Source organism: Cyprinodon tularosa, unplaced genomic scaffold, assembly GCF_016077235.1.
Source record: "Cyprinodon tularosa strain WSP-4 unplaced genomic scaffold, ASM1607723v1 ctg417, whole genome shotgun sequence".
Taxonomy (NCBI): Eukaryota; Metazoa; Chordata; class Actinopteri; order Cyprinodontiformes; family Cyprinodontidae; genus Cyprinodon; species Cyprinodon tularosa.
Window position 1 is genome coordinate 1,044,638 of NW_024039138.1, and position 18,056 is coordinate 1,062,693.

General features: G+C 36.3%; 1 protein-coding gene across 6 annotated transcripts in view; it reads right to left on the reverse strand.

Annotated features, from left to right (window-relative positions):
• The window catches only part of LOC119792311 (protein FAM184A-like), a 70,548-nt gene that overhangs the window by 26,763 nt on the left and 25,729 nt on the right, over positions 1–18,056 (reverse strand). For all 6 annotated transcript variants that reach the window (XM_038298901.1, XM_038298904.1, XM_038298900.1 and 3 more), the window contains 4 exons: positions 12,503–12,625; positions 12,252–12,413; positions 8,803–8,924; positions 7,927–8,077 (listed from right to left, as the gene is read on the reverse strand). In XM_038298901.1, the coding sequence (XP_038154829.1) occupies positions 7,927–8,077; positions 8,803–8,924; positions 12,252–12,413; positions 12,503–12,625 (558 nt within the window). The remainder of the gene's footprint in view (positions 1–7,926; positions 8,078–8,802; positions 8,925–12,251; positions 12,414–12,502; positions 12,626–18,056) is intronic.

Consider the following 18,056-nt stretch of genomic DNA (forward strand, 5'->3'; position numbering starts at 1 on the left):
ATAGGCAAGGAAATAAAACAAAGGAAGAGATTAATTATGAAAAAGAAAAAAAAAGATAAAAGGAAGGAAAGAAATAAAAGAGACAAAAGGTATAAAGGAAGCAAGGAGGGGAAGGAAGAAACAAGAAAGCACAAAAAATGGGTCAAGGAGAGGGGAATAAACAGTTTTCCATACCTGTGATTTTATTTTAATTACTAATCCATAGCAGAAAAAAAAAATAGAAACGTTTCCCCTTTTGTATTTCACAGGCACATCTTTAATGTCTAAAAGGAATCATAAGAGAACTCATTCAGTAAGTGCAAGGAGGTGTTGGAGGGTTAATTGCATACCAACTCTATGCAAAACAGATTGGAGACTGATATTGGAGCACATCCTGTAGGGGTGTCAAACTCATTTATACATCGGGCCACTTCAGCATCATCAAGTATTTAAACAGGCTGGAGGCAGCTGTAAAAACTGAACGTCTGATTTCGTCATTGCGTTTACAAAGAGCAAAAATGCTCTGGTATCAGAACTTTCAAAAGTCAGTAAAGCTGTATGTTGTAATACGAATGATACTACGGCTGCATCAAAGCCTCAAATGAATGATTTATTATATCAAATAATGACTAAATGTCAACAAATCCATGGCCATAATTGTAAATAAAGCTCTCCATCAGTCTGAGTTATTATGGATGATGGGTAGCGCAGATAGTCTGGGTTTCAAGTTCAGCCTGGAATGCTCCAAACCCCATAGGTGGAAATCAATGATGCACAATGTGTGAACACTGATATGAAAACAGGACTAATTATCTCCTCCAACAAAGAATTAGAATGGACGTTAACTGGAAACCCAAATAATGTGTGAACTGTTTGAGCCTGATTTAACAAATAAAAGCAAAACAGCTAATATCCGAGGAACCATGAGACAATCTAAGCCTTGAAGGAGCCTGTAGTTCTGCTGCCGTTTCTGCAGAGTTCTAACTAGGTCAATACAGTTAAGATCACTGTGCGAATACCTGCAGCCAGCGCACATGATACAATATTTATATCCAGTCTGAAAATGCATTGTACAATTTCCCTGCTTGGTGGGAGAGCATTAAAAAGGAAAGCTGCAAGACGAGTCCAGCATTTCTCCCTCTGATGGTATTTAATCAATGTTTGAGCAAAACATTTGCATTTTAAATCAACTGTGATTTTATAGATAAAATCCTTTTAAGTCTTCATGATAAGAGAACTAAATCACCAAATCCTGGTAACAAAATCTCTTTATGACTGAATCTAATATTAATCTCACTATTCTTGTTTCTGCGCATGAATGGAATGAATGAACACATTTCCTACTGACAGCAAAATGGAACGCAGAGCAATAACTGCTACAAAAAACGCAAGCATATATACAGCTCTAGAGCATCCGAGATGAAGGAAAAGAAAGGAGGTAAGAGGTCACAATGAGTCCAACATTAGAAAAGTTGTTCAGAAGTTAAACGCAAAAGTTAAACACAAGAAAAGCTAAATATTCCTGATCTTCAAGTAAGAACATTTCTCTGGTACAAACCAAAACAATATCAATACTACAGACATTCCTGCAGTCGATCAAACCAAAGCTGGGGGTATTTAGAGGAAATGTGTTCGGTTGTGGCACAGTAAAAACACAAAAACAATAGCTGATTTTATAACAAATCACACCAATATCTATTAGGTAATGATTTAACCTCTTAACATCCACCTCATTTTGGGTAATCCTCGCCTATTTTGCATACCCAAATGGAAAAGCAAATAACTTTCTATATAGAAAGTTACAGTTTCTATATAACTGTCAGCCCAAATTACATGTGCAATACATTATTTTAAAGCCAACACCCTCTAGTTTCTGAAAATATATATATAAAAATTACAAAAAATTGGGTGAGTAGAACACAGACCAAGCTGCATCAGTTCAAACATGACTCAAAGTTCTTTTTTTTATTCTCGGAAATGATAGGTCTTTTTTTAACAGCAGTAATAAAGACATTCTTGAGAAAAAGCAGGTTTTATTGTATTATATCTGTTCCACAACATGTCAACCATAAACGCAGAACATTTCTGTCCTCTAGCTATAACAGTTCCAGAGCTGTGGGGTTTGGAACTTTTTGTGTCAGCTTGGAGCTGCACGCAATGGCTCCACCTGCTGGTAAAAATTTTACTGATGGAATTTTATGCATTCTGAGTTATTACCCCCACGGGTTTTAAGGGGTTAAGTAAAAAGTAACAAGATATAAAAATAAAAGATCTCAATGTCAGCTACTTTACAAGTCAAATTTACTGGATGAAGGAAATGTTTATGTCATTAAAAAGAAAATGAATATTAATAAAATTAACTTGAATATAATGTTAAGTTTATTAGAGTAGTTAATGTTAAATTAGTTGTTGGTCAGATATCAAGCTGTTCTCTGCTTTAACCAGAGAGGGGAATATTTGGCAGAGGAAAAGAAACGATTTAAATAATGCATCAAGGGTGGTTTTAAAGTTGATCCATCAGCTTCCATCTCCTACTATGACTCAGCACTTATGGCTTGATAAACTTGATAAGAATCAAGCACAACCCCAGCCGATCAAAGACAGCTCTCTTTCAACCAATCAGAACATTCTTTGTAAATACTGCAATTAGACCAATAAAAACAACCAATCCTAACCGGCAAATCAAAATTTGGGCTGAAACTAACCATTTTTCCACTAATCCATTAATCTGTTGTTTTTTATTTTTATTAAATTAATAATCGGATAGAAAAATATATTTTAAACCGAGTCTAAACCAGGTGAAACTAAAACTGCCAGATGAGGAGTCCTGGGCAGAAAAAAAGGTTTTTTTCATTTTCAATGCAAACTGTTTTTGTGATTTTTTTTACAATTGTGGTATAATTACTGCTCAATGGACTTTTAGCTTATTGCACATGTTAGTATGTAGACTTTAGTTAACGATTAGTTAAAATAAAAAGAAAAGGCTGTGAATACTTAATCAAGCTGTAAAATGTGCTTACTGCATTGTGCATTTAAATATATATTTTTACCTAAAATGACTCTGAATGACCCAGAATGGCTGTTTTTTTTCCTTTGGGTCTTTTTCCAAATATCAATCCAAATACTAATGCTAAATCTCTAAAGCGTCTAAATCAGATATCAGCTTTTTAATAATATGTGTAAACAAAAAAGACCTTTTCCTTCTGGTATCACAAGTGAAAAATAACTCTTTCTAATTTATTCTGAGTAAAGTTCAGGTGTCAGGGAAAGCTTTGTTGTTTAGAGTGTTGCTGAGAATAATTAAGTTGGAAAAAGATCCAGATTAACATTCAGTGTCTCAGGTAAAAACAGAAACAAAAAAAAAAGAAATATAAGCTCTTTATCTGTGTGGACTGTGAAACTGTTTGATGTTATTTTCAGCCTTTAAGCATGAATTCAAAGGTAGAAATGTGTCCTATGACTCAACATAATCATGGCTTTTACGAGCAAGCTGGCAGATACAATTAGCAGAGACATTAGAAAATGAGAAAAGTTCCTAATTCCATTTTTGTTCCAGGGATGAAGCAACGTTTGTCCGTTTAAATTTAAAATCAGTTTGCTAGTCGGTGATAGGAAAGAGAAAATATCCTGCAGAGTCATCCGCAAGGACAATTTTCCTTCCAAATTGCAAGGAAACGGAGGAGCTGTTCTTGTTTCTATAATTTCATTTTCAGGGTTGTGAATCCGCCAATAAAATACTCTGAAAAGTGAAAAGAGACTATTTAAAAATTTGCTACAGGTGGACCATGTATGATTTTCACAGACAACTGATCATTAAATAAAATCCAGACTTTATTTCTCACAGATTTTATTCTTAATATGAGAAAATTCTCACTTAAAAACAGTCAAATATAAAACTTATGTGCTAAGAAAATAAAAGAGAATGTGAAATCATCTAGAATTAAGTTAGAGTTTTACTATCAAAGCAAGTAAATACATTAATTTAGATTATCAGAGCCCATTTCTTAATGTCATTCAACCCCATTTTTGAAACTTTAAGTCTATGGTATGATAATTTTGTTTGACATGAAAATGCTGTTGCATTTATTTTACCCCACATTTCATTTCATGCTTTTAATATTTAAAAATGGGACATTAAAAGCACCGATAGGTAGGTATTTCAAGCAAAATCTGGATGCAAAAAGCAACGCTGGGCATGTTTGAAGGAGGCAATGAGGTTGGGATTAGGGCTGAAACAATGATCCTCAACTAATTTAGCAATCGATTAATCGTTAAATGGGGTATAGAGACTGTAAAATATGCATTTAGCTGACAGAGCGACCCAGTTACAGGAGTAATTATACCAGAATTGTAAAAAAAATATATAAAAACATTTTGCATCTAAGATAAGAAAAAAATTAATCTGTCAATATGCTCTATCCAGAACTCCTCTAGTGGAAAAGTTTTATTTTCAACTGGTTTAATTTCATAGAAAATCTTCTTTAAGGAACCTTTGGCTATCCAATTATTAATCGATTAATCATAAAAAAAAACAACAACAGATGAATGGATTTACAAAATAATCATTAGTTTGAGCCCTAGTTGAGATGCACAAAAAGAAATGAAAGTTTCAAAAAGCAGGAGTCAAACAGGTAAAAGAAATCTATATTGAAAAATAATTAAAAAAAAAATAGACTGAGATTGACAATTAACAAGCTATCCATGTGGTAAAAATGTATTTTTCACAACGTTTATAGACTCTAACCAAAATTAATCTCTATGTAGCTTTCTGCAAAATGAAATAATTGTGTCATCAAATGTTTAACCCTTTATATGGCACTCAGTGAAATACTTCAAAAATCAAAATTCCAACCCAATAGTGTTATTGGAATCCAGAACAAGACCTTATTACCTTTGAAACATTCAAAAAATATGGATATTTTAATGGCAAAAATGTATTTCAATGTAATAACAAGAAACGCCAACTTGACTGAATATAATATGAAAAATCACAAAAGTGCTTTTATAAGAAATTCATGAAAAACAAGAATGCAAAAATTTTTTTTTGGTACAACATAACCTAAGATACATTAATGCTGGTACTGGCAAAAACATTTTTTACTTTTTTAACCTGGCTTATTAACTTTTTTGCTTTACTTTTTAACTTTTCAATTAGCTTTGTACCTTTCTTTCTTGACTTAACTTTTTTCCCCCAACTTCCAGTAGGTAATATATCATTCAAGGGTTCATCTAATTGGTCAAATGCCTAAATAAGATGTACAGCCATGTAGCTGAATCACGGCTGTAAATAGATTTTGTGTTTCTAGACCTCACTGAGGGATGGGGGGACTCCATTTGTAAGGTATATGCAAGTGATCAAAAACAGTAACTTTCCTTATATAGGGTTAAAAGCTCTTAAAATGCATCTGAAATTGTTGACGCCTGACTGGTAGTTAACAGAAAATGTTTATCTGGTGTCCAGCGGCACTCAGGTAACATCCAAGGGGGGGTTTCTTTGAAGTTGCTGTTACTGCTGAATCCCCCCAACGGCTGTGTGCGTACTATGAACACCGCCATGAACGTAGGAGGGGAATTGAAACTGTTTTCGCTTCAAAATGACCCAAACACGTCAAACAGTCCTGCTTCTACTAATTTCCATTTCGACAGTAGCTGTAGGGACACGCCAAAACAAAGACTATCGGTTTCAAACATACACACACTCGAGGTCTTTTACTGCATTTGTATGCAGCTTACATAAGCATGTGGTCACACCGTTAAAGCATGCTGCTCTGGGAAAACTAATTAAAAAACAAGCTTTAATGTGTCGCTCTGAGGAAGGAACACAAGCTAAATTAAATCCCTCATTTTTATAACTAATTCATTACCGCTTGAGAATATAATTTGTAGTTTTGCTATCAAGTGCGTAAAATCCCTAAGTCTGTCACTGTGAGATTATTCACTCACGTGTATTTTTCCTCCAAGCATATTTGCCTCAGGATGTCAACAGGTTTAGACATCGAGAGAAGCCGTCGCTCACAGAGGCTCTGGAGTGACATAGGGGCAAAGGTCATTATTTCATTCTGACAGAGCATAAAGAAATCTCTCCTTTCAGCTCCTGTCTGGTCCAAAAACAGATTTATATTCACAGCTTGTGCACTTACTTTAGATGCATAGGATCTGTAATAAAAAAAATCTAAATTTAAAGAACATGTATCTATATTCCTACAGTTTCTTTAAATCAGTATAAATATGATTCCACATAAAAATTATTTCCCCCTTCACAACTGTTAAAAATGGAAAGACAATAGAACAAGCCACATAGCTTAGAGAAACTTTTCAATTTGGTAGCATTTTAAAAACCTACCGTCAGTGAGATAATAGAAATGTGGGGATGGGCAATTAATCAATAAAATCAATTAATCAAATGTTTTGTTTATGGAGATGTAAGTTTTGTAAAAATCTGTTTTTAAACCAATCTACTCCTTAGTCTTCCAGAGCTTACGGTGACCTTAGGTCATTACTTTTTGTTCTTAGATGTTTACTTATAACTGATAACCTAGTTCTCCATGTCATTTGATTATTTTATAAACATTTTTCATTTGTTAAATTTTGTTGGCCTACAAATTAACCTCACCTCCCAAAGAGGATAATTGAAATAAAAGTTAGTTTTTTAACCCAATATATGTAATTTGTCATTTTATCATTTAACTTGAGTGAGAAAAAAAAAAAAAAAAGATTAATCGGATTTGGTAGGAAAAAAAAACATTTTGATTTTTAATCATTCATGTTTATCTTGCTATGATGGACAATGAGAAGGACAGTAAGGAAGACAACAAAAGTAACCATTAGAAACTAACTAAATGCCAACAGGATGACTGGAAAGGCATGACAGAAAAAAAAGCATACCCCATCCCATCACCATACAAAGAAACACCTTCAGTTTACCTAATTCAACTAGAACTTCAACTGGAAAATACAGAATTTGTTTAGATGATCTTTTTTAGAAATACACCTGCCTGGTTTGGTATAGAACAAAATAATTATACTGAAAATGTCTTCATTCTTCCTTATAAGTATGGTGGAGGATGAGTGATGCTGTGGGCCTATTTCTGTATAACAGTCCCTCTGAGCCATGTTTGGATGAGGAAACCTTAAACTTGGATTTCTCCAATTCAATTTTAATTTTTTTGAGATTTATTTAATGCAACAAAAGATGGTTGATGGATTAGTTGTGGAATAAGTTGTAATTTTCAATTTCAATTTTGTGGAAACGGGTGGAAAAATTGTAAAGAAAATAAATTTTGTTTTTGTGTGTGTCATGTTTTGCCAATATAGCTCTGGGAACTGATGTCCCAAAGCTAGATAATGGCCCAACAGATTTGCTTTCACAAGCAGGCCATTATGGTGGTGAACATAAGGTTCCGCTTGGTACGTATATATGAAACTTTATCGGAAATTACTTTGGGAATAAAATCATATACAACAGACACGGAAGATGGAAAGGGATAAACAGCATAAAAATGGAGGAGAAGGAGAACAGACAGGAAAGAGGAAGCCAAACCCATAAAGGGTCTGCCTCACCCCCAGTCAATCACAGTAACTCTCTTGCCTCCACACTCATATTGTCCTCCATTCACGGGCTGCAACCCAGGCAGCCCGCTCCACAGCCCAAGTACGGTATGCTAGCAAGCGGGCCCAGGCGCCAGACATGCCCCGGCATCCCTCCACCTGACTGCAGGCAAAGGCCACACAAAAGCCAGGGCATAACCATAATGCATGTAAAGTCACATGCTGCATTACATGACCATTGTAAGCAGATATCAGACAAAACCCATCTTAAACATCTACTGGCCTGTATAGTGTACTCTGGGAAGGACCTCCAGATGTGTAAGGATCATGGTGGTGCAGGCATAGCGCAGAACTTTTTACATCGATATATTCTGAGGGTTCGCCTTCATCATGTTTTACCTGTTCAAGCAGGTCTTCCACTTTCCTCTGCCAGCCCTCTCTTGCGGCCATCAGCTCCAGCTCCTTCTGCTGGGAAAGCTGGTTGAGAGCTGCCTGTTTGTCGGCTTCATACTCCTCACTCAGCTCTTCCTTCAGCAAACGTACTTCCTCCCTGAAGAAGATTTTAATACATTCCTTACCTTGTGACATATTTTAAATGCAATTAGAAAATTACATCTTTCAGCTGGGGGAATTTTAAAATTCAGTTTCAGTGAAAATTATAATTTGGCTTAATTTGAGCAACTGCTATACCTTTTTTTTATTCAACCTTTTATTAATAGTATGCTTGCATATAGCACCCTTTAGCCATTACTGATTCACTTATCCATTTTTTGGAGGTTTGCGAATTCCTGCTTCACAATATATGTTACAAATACATTTTTATTGGTGTTTACTGGTACAATAAATTTGGATATTAAATGATGATTTCCTTAGAAATAAAATGGACATCTTATACCTGTTTTTTTATTCGTTTCAGTTAAATTACTGATATAAATTATATTTTGAGACATGTAATCTATTGAGCTGTGTCTGTATTATTATCATATTATTATTATTATTGTATGTTTGTATCCTCCAGCTTGCCTAAGGAGATTCACACACATCACATCATAAAACAGAATAGAAAATCTAAAATCTCTTTATTGTCCCACAATGGGGAAATTGTGGTGTTACAGCAGCAGAAGCATTACAGCAAAAGTGGTCACATAACAGAATAAGAGAGAGAGTATAAAAGTAAAACTAAATACTATTAGATAAAGACTTCAGTTTTATATCATCTCATGAGTGGAAGGGGGGTTTGACAGGGATGAGTTAGAAGACAATTTTTTTCCTCACCGCAGAGCATCTCTCCATTTCTGATCCAAGTCATCCGCCATCTTGTCCATCTTCTGTTTCTCCTCTGTTCTGATGGCCATCACTCTGGCATCGTGCTGCTGCTTCTGGGTCTCAATCTCCTCCTGAGAGCACATAGGAGGAGAGAGGGAATCATTTCAGCAAACCAGCTTTATTCTTCCAACCCTTTTGCTGTTTTGTGCATTTTCAGCAGCCTCAGGGTGTTTTTAATGTCTTGGTTTCAAGGCAAATTTCATCAGGTCAGTCATTTCCAGCAGCTGAAGAGGATTCAGGGCTTAGGTGCTGATGAGCTCATTAAAAGTCCTTTAAACGCTTTTCTGTTTAGCTGCGAGGAGAAGCATCGCTTGAGTGGCTAAATCCACACTTCACTACTTGGGTGCACTAATTACGAAAGGATGACATTTTACATTTCGCTGCACCTAAATAGAGCTAGCAAGTCTCTGATGTTTGTTTTTATTTATAGAAAATTTGCTTTTGGTGCAGCAAAAAAAAAAAAAAAAAAAAAAAAAAAAAAAACTCAATAAGAAGAAAAAAATCCAGTAAAGCAATGAGCCTTAAAAACAGTAATTGTTTCTTCCGCCCAAACTCAACAAATTTTCAGATAAATGCACAATATATCAACTTTAATGATCGTACTGATACCAATATTTGCAAAATTGCAAAGGGCGGCTTGGTTGGATGTCATACTAAAAGTGCTAGGTTGTTTTTTTTTTTTTTCTGTTCGAAACCAACAATAAAAACAAAACAAAAAAAACACTCTAGTATTTTCATTACTGGTTTATTGACCCCAAACCAGAAAAATAGATAATACACCAATATCTGATTGCTGAATATTTTGGAGCAATTGAAAATGGACAAAACTAATTATGAGCGCTCAAAGGCTCACTTTCTATTATATTTTTTTAATATATGTATATTTTGAATACATATATTAAGCTTTTAGTCACAAGAGCTCTTTATAAAATGTGCTTTATATGAGAATTAAAGAAATTTGGGTCCAAAAATGCTGATTGCATTTGCTGAAACAGGAAGTAAGCCATTTCAACCTGATCTCCATGACAACTGTTGTTACCACTGTTTTCATTGGATGCAAACTCTCAACTCTTTACATCCATCCAGCTTGCAAAATGCTTATGTTGCCATTAGAGGACTGAACTGGGGTGGGTTAAAATGAAGCTGTTTGAAGAGAATTACGTCTTCTTTAGTCGTGCAGCAAACGCCTGATTTTCCTTTTTTGTTTTGTGCAGAAATGCAGCCTCAACAAACGAAAGACAAAATACAAGTGTGTTTTTTTGTGCTATGTTTGGTTTAAAAAAAAAGAACTGCCTGAATACACAAAGACTTGTCATGCATTCACCATCTGTATGGCAGCAATGTTTGACCAGTTGGAGCGAACAGCATGTAGAAATCTCAGAGGCTGAGATACAAAAATCAAAAAATCAGCTTTCCTCATATGATGCAGACCTAATTCACATCTCTAAATGCATTCAGCTACTGCAGTTTGATAGCTAATATACAGTGTGTCTAATTTTTAATTCTTTGTGTTGTGAAAACACATTTGAATTTTGAAAAGCAATTATTTCCTTGATGAGAAGAGACAATACTTCTAGTCATCTTAAAGGAAAGTGTTGGGATCTCGGTGTGGGATTTGCTTTTTAAAATATCCCATGTATTTGTTATACATAATTAATTGGGAACATTCTGAGTATTTCTGTTGATTCTGTATTCATTTTGTCCTGTAAAACCGCCGAGCCTTAGTCCAGGTAAAATAAGACCTGTTCTAAATTTAAAGTAAATCCAGTCTCAGCTGGTTTTGTGCTTTTGTCTAAAGCGCAATGAGGCACGAAAGAATAAAAGGTAAAATCCTGTATTGAGCTCAGAGAACCCCCCCCCCCCCCCCCCCCCCCCCTACAAAACACAGACGTCCCTTTCTTTATAGAGACCAGGCACTGTTAAGAGAAAAAAAAGCAGACCAATGCAATTTCAGCTAATCATTGCTTTTTCATTCAATCTTCCTTTTCATTTTCTCGGTTGCAGCTCACTTCTCTGTCGCATCTCCCTTTTTCACTTAAATTCAGGCAGCAGCAAAATTATTATAATATAGCTAAACTGCATGATGGTATTGATGGTCCCAATTATCATTGAAATATAGTCCATCCTTCCTAAACAGCGTGTTCCCTACTACATATATGCTCAAAGAGCTCATATCAGCAGGGCTCCTTTCACACGCAAGGCCACTCATCTCATAATAGCTTCATCATCATTATCCCACAGCTGGCCTTCAGCACGCCACTTGTTTCTTTCATTTCCTCCTGTTCTGCTTTTTCAAATGTTTTTTCAGCCATCCCATTCTCCATTTTTCAATCCCCCTACAGTATCTCGACTCCAGAAACTTCCTCCATCATCTGCAAACTCCCTGAACTGATGCGATCATTGAAAGAGGGCCAACATGTCTGAATCGCATCAGGGGAAGAGTCTGAAAAAAGGAAGTTAAGGATCCAGGTGTGCTTAGACAGGATGCAAGTCTCTATATTGGTAGGGTTTGGCTGGAATACAATAGTGATGCGGACCTCAATAGAGAGCAATCTTGTAAAAAAAAAATTAAAATTAAGCCTCTAGGTCAGATCATGAACTAATGTATGAAGCTAAAGGAGTCCTAATATCAGCACAAAACCCATGCATGCGCAGGACAAGATCCACAATGCTTAAACTGTGTGTGTGTGTGTGCTTGTTTGAATCCTTATGCATATGTGAATTTGGTGTGCATGATTAGATCTTGTCCTGCATGTGTGTGGATTTTTTTCTGTGCATGCATGGGTCTTTTATTGTGTATTTGTGGATATTGAGACTCTTCTAGCTCCATTATCTAGCTGATAAAAAAAAAAAAAAAAAAAACATTTAACTCTCTGAACCAGCTGATAGGCCAGTTTAGAAAAAAAAAAAACAGTTTTCTCAAAAATCAGCTCGAAATCAGACGTTTTCAGAGCAAAAGAGCCAGCATTGACTTGAGACCCAGCACTGGTGCTTCTTTATACATTTGAGATCCTAGGGGGTCAGCATTGGAGAGATTGCTGTGATTTTCTGGGTGGAGAATCCATCTTATAGGATTGTTCCGGTGGATTCCTCCCTCTATGAACTCCAAATTTCAGATATCAAAGTGTGAAATAGACGGACCTCTGAGATGAAACCATTTACACATGCAATTTTTGCATATTATAATGAATTATTCAGTAGGTCAAACTCCTCGAGTACAGATAACACCTGAATCATACAGACTTTAAAATCTACATGCTATTATATACATATAAAACCTTTTCTAATGCACCAATGTAGCAGTATATCATCATGTGGAAAAGCGAAGGTTTTTAGTACTAGGCAGAAAAGCGTGATTAACTTATTTGGTTTTAGCAGATCACTAAAGCGTCACACACCTGTAGATCTGTGAGCATGTTGCTGGTCTCTCGCACTCTGCCTCTGGTTGCATCCAGCTCTATCCGGAGCTTCTCCTGCGTTTCCTTCAGACAGCCTATCTGCGTCTGAGCCGAATTCAGGTTCTGCTCCCCCTCCCTCACCAGCTCCTGCAGGTGGGACACCTGCAGAGAAACCAATGTACAGTAAAGCTTATAGCATCTGCGTCGAAAAATCAACCCTCGTGTATCAAACCCAGATGATAGCCTCAAACCTCCTGATTGGCCATGTTGACTTTAGCCGTTAGCTCCTCTTTCAGGTTGTCCAGTTGTTGCTGAAGACGATCCCTCTGCTCTTCTAGGGAGAGACGTTTAATCTCAAACTCCTGGCTCATTTTCTGGACAGGACAGGAGAAGAAGGATTCAAATGCGCCCCCCCAAAAAAGATGTTTTATTAATCATCCTGAATGGATTGTTGCCGATGGATTTAGCTTTCAATAAACTATAAATAAAATGTATCCAAAAGAAAATGAAGCGAGCAGATTTCAGACGCAACCCTACAGTAAATCTCATTTGTGGAGTAATAATGATCCCTGGCAGCTGTTCAGTGTGGCAGAGTATTATCGGATGAGGAAGAGACACATGGGTTGTCATTTACATTTTAAAAGGCCATCTCGTCAAAACCATCACTCTGTTTCATTTTCCAAACCAAAGCTTCAAATCCTTTTCTAAGCAATTTTCACCCTTTCACCTAAAATCTCCTTTAACTCTCAGTTTCACCCCTCTTCTTATTTATTTTTTATTCCCAATAACTCCGCCATGACCGACAGTAACAACAGCTTTGCAGAAGCAGGTTTCTGTACTTGGACATGCAATCAAATCAACCGAAAATGAGTAATTAAATATTGATGATTCCTGTCATTTCTGCACTATTTGCTCTATTTATTATGCTTTCTTGAATTTATGCATTGCAGAGGATGCTACATATACAGGTGCTGGTCATAAAATTAGAATATCATGAAAAAGTAGATTGATTTCAGTAATTCCATTTAAAAAGTGAAACTTGTATATTATATTCATACATTACATACAAACTCATATATTTCAGATGTTTATTTTGTTTAATTTTGATGATTACAAATGACAACAAATGAAAATCTCAAATTCATCATATCAGAAAATTAGAATATTGTGAAAAGGTTCAAAATTGATGGCCCCTGGTGCCACACTCTAATCAGCTAATTAACTCAAACCACCTGCAAAAGCCTTTAAATGGTCTTTCAGTCTAGTTCTATAGGCTACACAATCATGGGGAAGACTGCTGACTTGACAGTTGTCCAAAAGACGACCATCGACACCTTGCACAAGGAGGGCAAGACACAAAAGGTCATCGCTAAAGAGGCTGGCTGTTCACAGAGCTCAGTGTCCAAGCACATTAATAGAGAGGCGAAGGGAAGGAAAAGATGTGGTCCAAAAAAGTGTACAAGCAAGAGAGATAACCGCACCCTGGAGAGGATTGTGAAACAAAACCCCTTCAAAAATGTGGGGGAGATTCACAAAGAGTGGACTGCAGCTGGAGTGAGTGCTTCAAGAACCACCACACACAGACGTATGAAAGACATGGGTTTCTGCTGTCGCATTCCTTGTGTCAAGCCACTCTTGAACCACAGACAGCGTCAGAAGCGTCTTGCCTGGGCTAAAGAGAAACAGGACTGGACTGCTGGTGAGTGGTCCAAAGTCATGTTCTCTGATGAAAGTAAATTTTGCATTTCCTTTGGAAATCAAGGTCCCAGAGTCTGGAGGGAAAGAAGAGAGGCACTTCATCCACGTTGCTTGAAGTCCAGTGTAAAGTTTCCACAGTCAGTGATGGTTTGGGGTGCCATGTCATCTGCTGGTGTTGGTCCATTGTGTTTTCTGAGGTCCAGGGTCAACGCAGCCACATACCAGGAAGTTTTAGAGCACTTCATGCTTCCTGCAGCTGACCAACTTTTTGGAGATGCAGATTTCATTTTCCAACAGGACTTGGCACCTGCACACAGTGCCAAAGCTACCAGTACCTGGTTGAAGGACCATGGTATCCCTGTTCTTAATTGGCCAGCAAACTCTCCTGACCTTAACCCCATAGAAAATCTATGGGGTATTGTGAAGAAGAAGATGCAATACACCAGACCCAACAATTCAGAAGAGCTAAAAGCCACTATTAGAGCAACCTGGGCTATCATAACACCTGAGCAGTGCCACAGACTGATCGACTCCATGCCACGCCGCATTGCTGCAGTAATACAGGCCAAAGGAGGCCCAACTAAATACTGAGTGCTGTACATGCTCATACTTTTCATGTTCATACTTTTCAGTTGGCCAACATTTCTATAAATCCTTTGTTTTTATTGGTCTTCAGTAATATTCTAATTTTCTGATATGATGAATTTGAGATTTTCATTTGTTGTCATTTGTAATCATCAAAATTAAACAAAATAAACATCTGAAATATATGAGTTTGTATGTAATGTATGAATATAATATACAAGTTTCACTTTTTAAATGGAATTACTGAAATCAATCTACTTTTTCATGATATTCTAATTTTATGACCAGCACCTGTACATGAGAATGACTTCTGGATCATGCAAACTACTGACTTCCGTGTACACTGATTTTTCAATTCAATGAACCATCCAGAAAACAGACATTTCCATTTGGGTGTTTTATTGTAGGACTTGAAACCCTGAAAACTCTGCAGCATCAGCTGGATAAATCCTGAGTCAGTAAGTAATGTAAAAACACTGTTAACCCTCTGAGGCGGTGAAATGTAACCATGGGAATATTCCTTTAGTGTAAATGTGAACAAGCTATAAAGCCCGCCCTCGTTTTGTGTAAGTCAGACGGAAGCTGAGGAGAAATCTTTACCGCAAGTGATAACAGCGGCTTGTGTTACACTGATGCTTATCGGTGTTTGAGTATTTGAGCTTGAATGTACAAATATTTGCCCCACAGAAAGCTGTGTCCGTACCACATGCTTCTCAAATTATCATGGGTGGAGATTTGACTGCTCCCCCCATCCTGATAGATTCTTTACATTTTTTTTTACATGGCTGAGTGTGATTCTTTGTGAAGACAACTCCAGAAGTTTAACATGCATTTATCCTCCTTATTGTAGAGCCTTTTTTTTCAGAGCTAAGACATATAAACTAGAATCAAATCTAAATCTGATTTTCTATTGACTTTCAAAGTGGGTGAATACATTAAAGCATGTTTTTCTGAAACTTAAGGAGCCTTTTGAGTAATGAAAACCAAACCCGGAAGGTATTACCATATGCGGATGAAGATGAACCTTATGTAAGTGCACCGTTTCTAAGCATCTCACTCTAATTTGCTCAAGGAAATAAGGCATTTAACTGGAACATGTCAAATGGATCTGCAAGAGCTTAATGGGGGACCCAGTAAAAGGATCTAGACATATTGGTGAACTTTTATCTCGTTAGCTCTATTTAATCATGATAAGAAAACATCTGGAATCCTTTATACTTTAAGCAAAATAAACAACCACAATTTCAGGGATGAGGCTAAAACACACTTCTTGCCATTGGCTATGTTTATAACATGAGTATAGAGTCAACAGCCAGACCACTGAAGCATCTGCTGGATTGCAGAGGTATCAAAATTATTAACGTTTATTCCTCAAGTAGAAGTAGAAATCCTACTGTTTAAAAACACCTTTGTGGAAATGAGAGTATCAACTTAAGTTTCTTACTCGAGTAAAAGTTTAAAAGTACCATTTTTAACAGTATGAACGTAGAAATAATACAGGAAAAAACTTTAAGGACAGATGCTTTACTGCACTACTGTATTAAAGGGAAATTTTTCTACAATTCTGGATGATAACTTCCTTATACTTAATTGTCTTAGTTTTTTAACTAATCTGTCATGTGTCAGTGCCAAATTTACTTTGCATCATCTTGGAAAACTAACCAACAGACCATGACGAAAATTAGATTAAATGAAACAAAACTAATAGATCTATTTTTAACATGTAAGGAGTAGAAAGTAGAGATAATTGCAAATAATTATAAGGAGTAGAAAGTTGTCTAAAAATTACTCCAGTAAAGTAAAGATAGCCAACATTTCTACTTAAGCAAGGTAAGGAGGTATTTGTACTTTGTTACTTGACACCTTTGCTGAATTGTGAATTAGTTAAAGAGGTGGGAAAACTTTATTTAATAAAAAAACAGAAGTAAATAATCTGCATATTGAGGTTAACTGCAGAATACATATTTTAACTTGACTCCCAATCCATGTGTAGTGTAAGCTTAAAGAAACTTTACGGCTAAACAAGGCGTTCATGAGAAAAAAAAAAGCTGCAAGCTGTACGCAACGAAATTTCAGACAATAAAGTTTGTCCAAGTCTCTAAGTCAGAGGTTGTTAACCTCTTACACCCTAAGGGGGTATAAATAAATTTCTGCCTGACAAAAACACACAAAAGTAAATAACTTATAGCCTCAAAGCTATTAGATTTAAGAAGAAACTTTTGGTACGTCTGTAAAGGTAAGATGTCATAGAATGGTTTTCTGGTGTCAGCACCATTGTAGCTTTGACCCTGCCTGAAATATTAGGGACAAAATACAAAATATTTTGCATTTTTTGAACCTCGCCAAAATTTTCTTTGAAATAAACATTGCAAAACACTACCAAAATATTATTTATAGCACAAAAAAGTAGTACAGACTTTCAAATCTAAATGTTGTGTAAAAATATACAAAATGTGGACTCAATAAGATGAATCATATTTATTTTAGAATGGTATTAGTGAGAAATTTCTTAGGCGGAGAGGCCATTTTGGCACATTTATCCATAAATGTCACCAAACTGTGCCAAATATGTTTTTTACATCAATACTGGTGGTTTGGTAAAATTACGAGGTCATATAGCAGCTGGACCCGCCGGTGGGTCCGTAGGGTTCAAGGGGTTAAAACATAATGACTTAGAATTTAGAGAAAAGTGAGACTTGCACAAATACAAGTCATTAGTCATTCAGGTTGCTGCTATTTCAACATAGGATAATAAATAGAATTATACCACATCTTAGTTTTGGTGTGTGTATAGATTTAATCCACTTTAGCACCCTACAAAAATGATGGTGCATTTATATGTTAAAATGTTTAGTTTATTGTAAAATGAGTGCATAAAAGATTATCAAGGTGCATTAGTTCCAACAGGGAATGAATAAACCAGATGCAAAGCTGTAAAATTAAATCAAAAACGAATTTAGCTTCTTTACCCATCCATTCCCTACCAAGGCTGATTAATTATCAATCAATACATAAAAGGAGTATTTGTGGATGAGGACTTTCAATACACTGGATGAGAAAATCATAAGTGTCAAGTAAAAGAGGAAGATAAGCACAAAAACCCAAACAGAGCCAGTATTCTTGTTTCCTCCAAATAACAACAGACCTCCATCTAAACATGATGAGTCAAAGTGCAGAGCTTACATAATGTGCTGTTTCCTCACCATCCCTATAAACACAAAGCAACGCCGCCCTCGCTGGGCTCGGAGACAGGATTTAATGTCAGTGAAAATACACCAATTAGCACCAAACTTCAAACAGCTTCACAGAAACAAGCTTGTGATGTTGTCGAGCCCAGAGCTGAGAGAGATGAGATGAAGGAGGGGAATGTGGTGAGAGACATGGAGAGGGCTGAAAATCAATTGAAGCTCAAAAAAATGTTGGGTCGATTCAGGGACACAAGAGCAATCTTTATTTATGAGCTGCTGTCAGGCTCTTAGAGAGAAACATTTAGCTTTTTGTTATTCCATTTTCAAATATTAT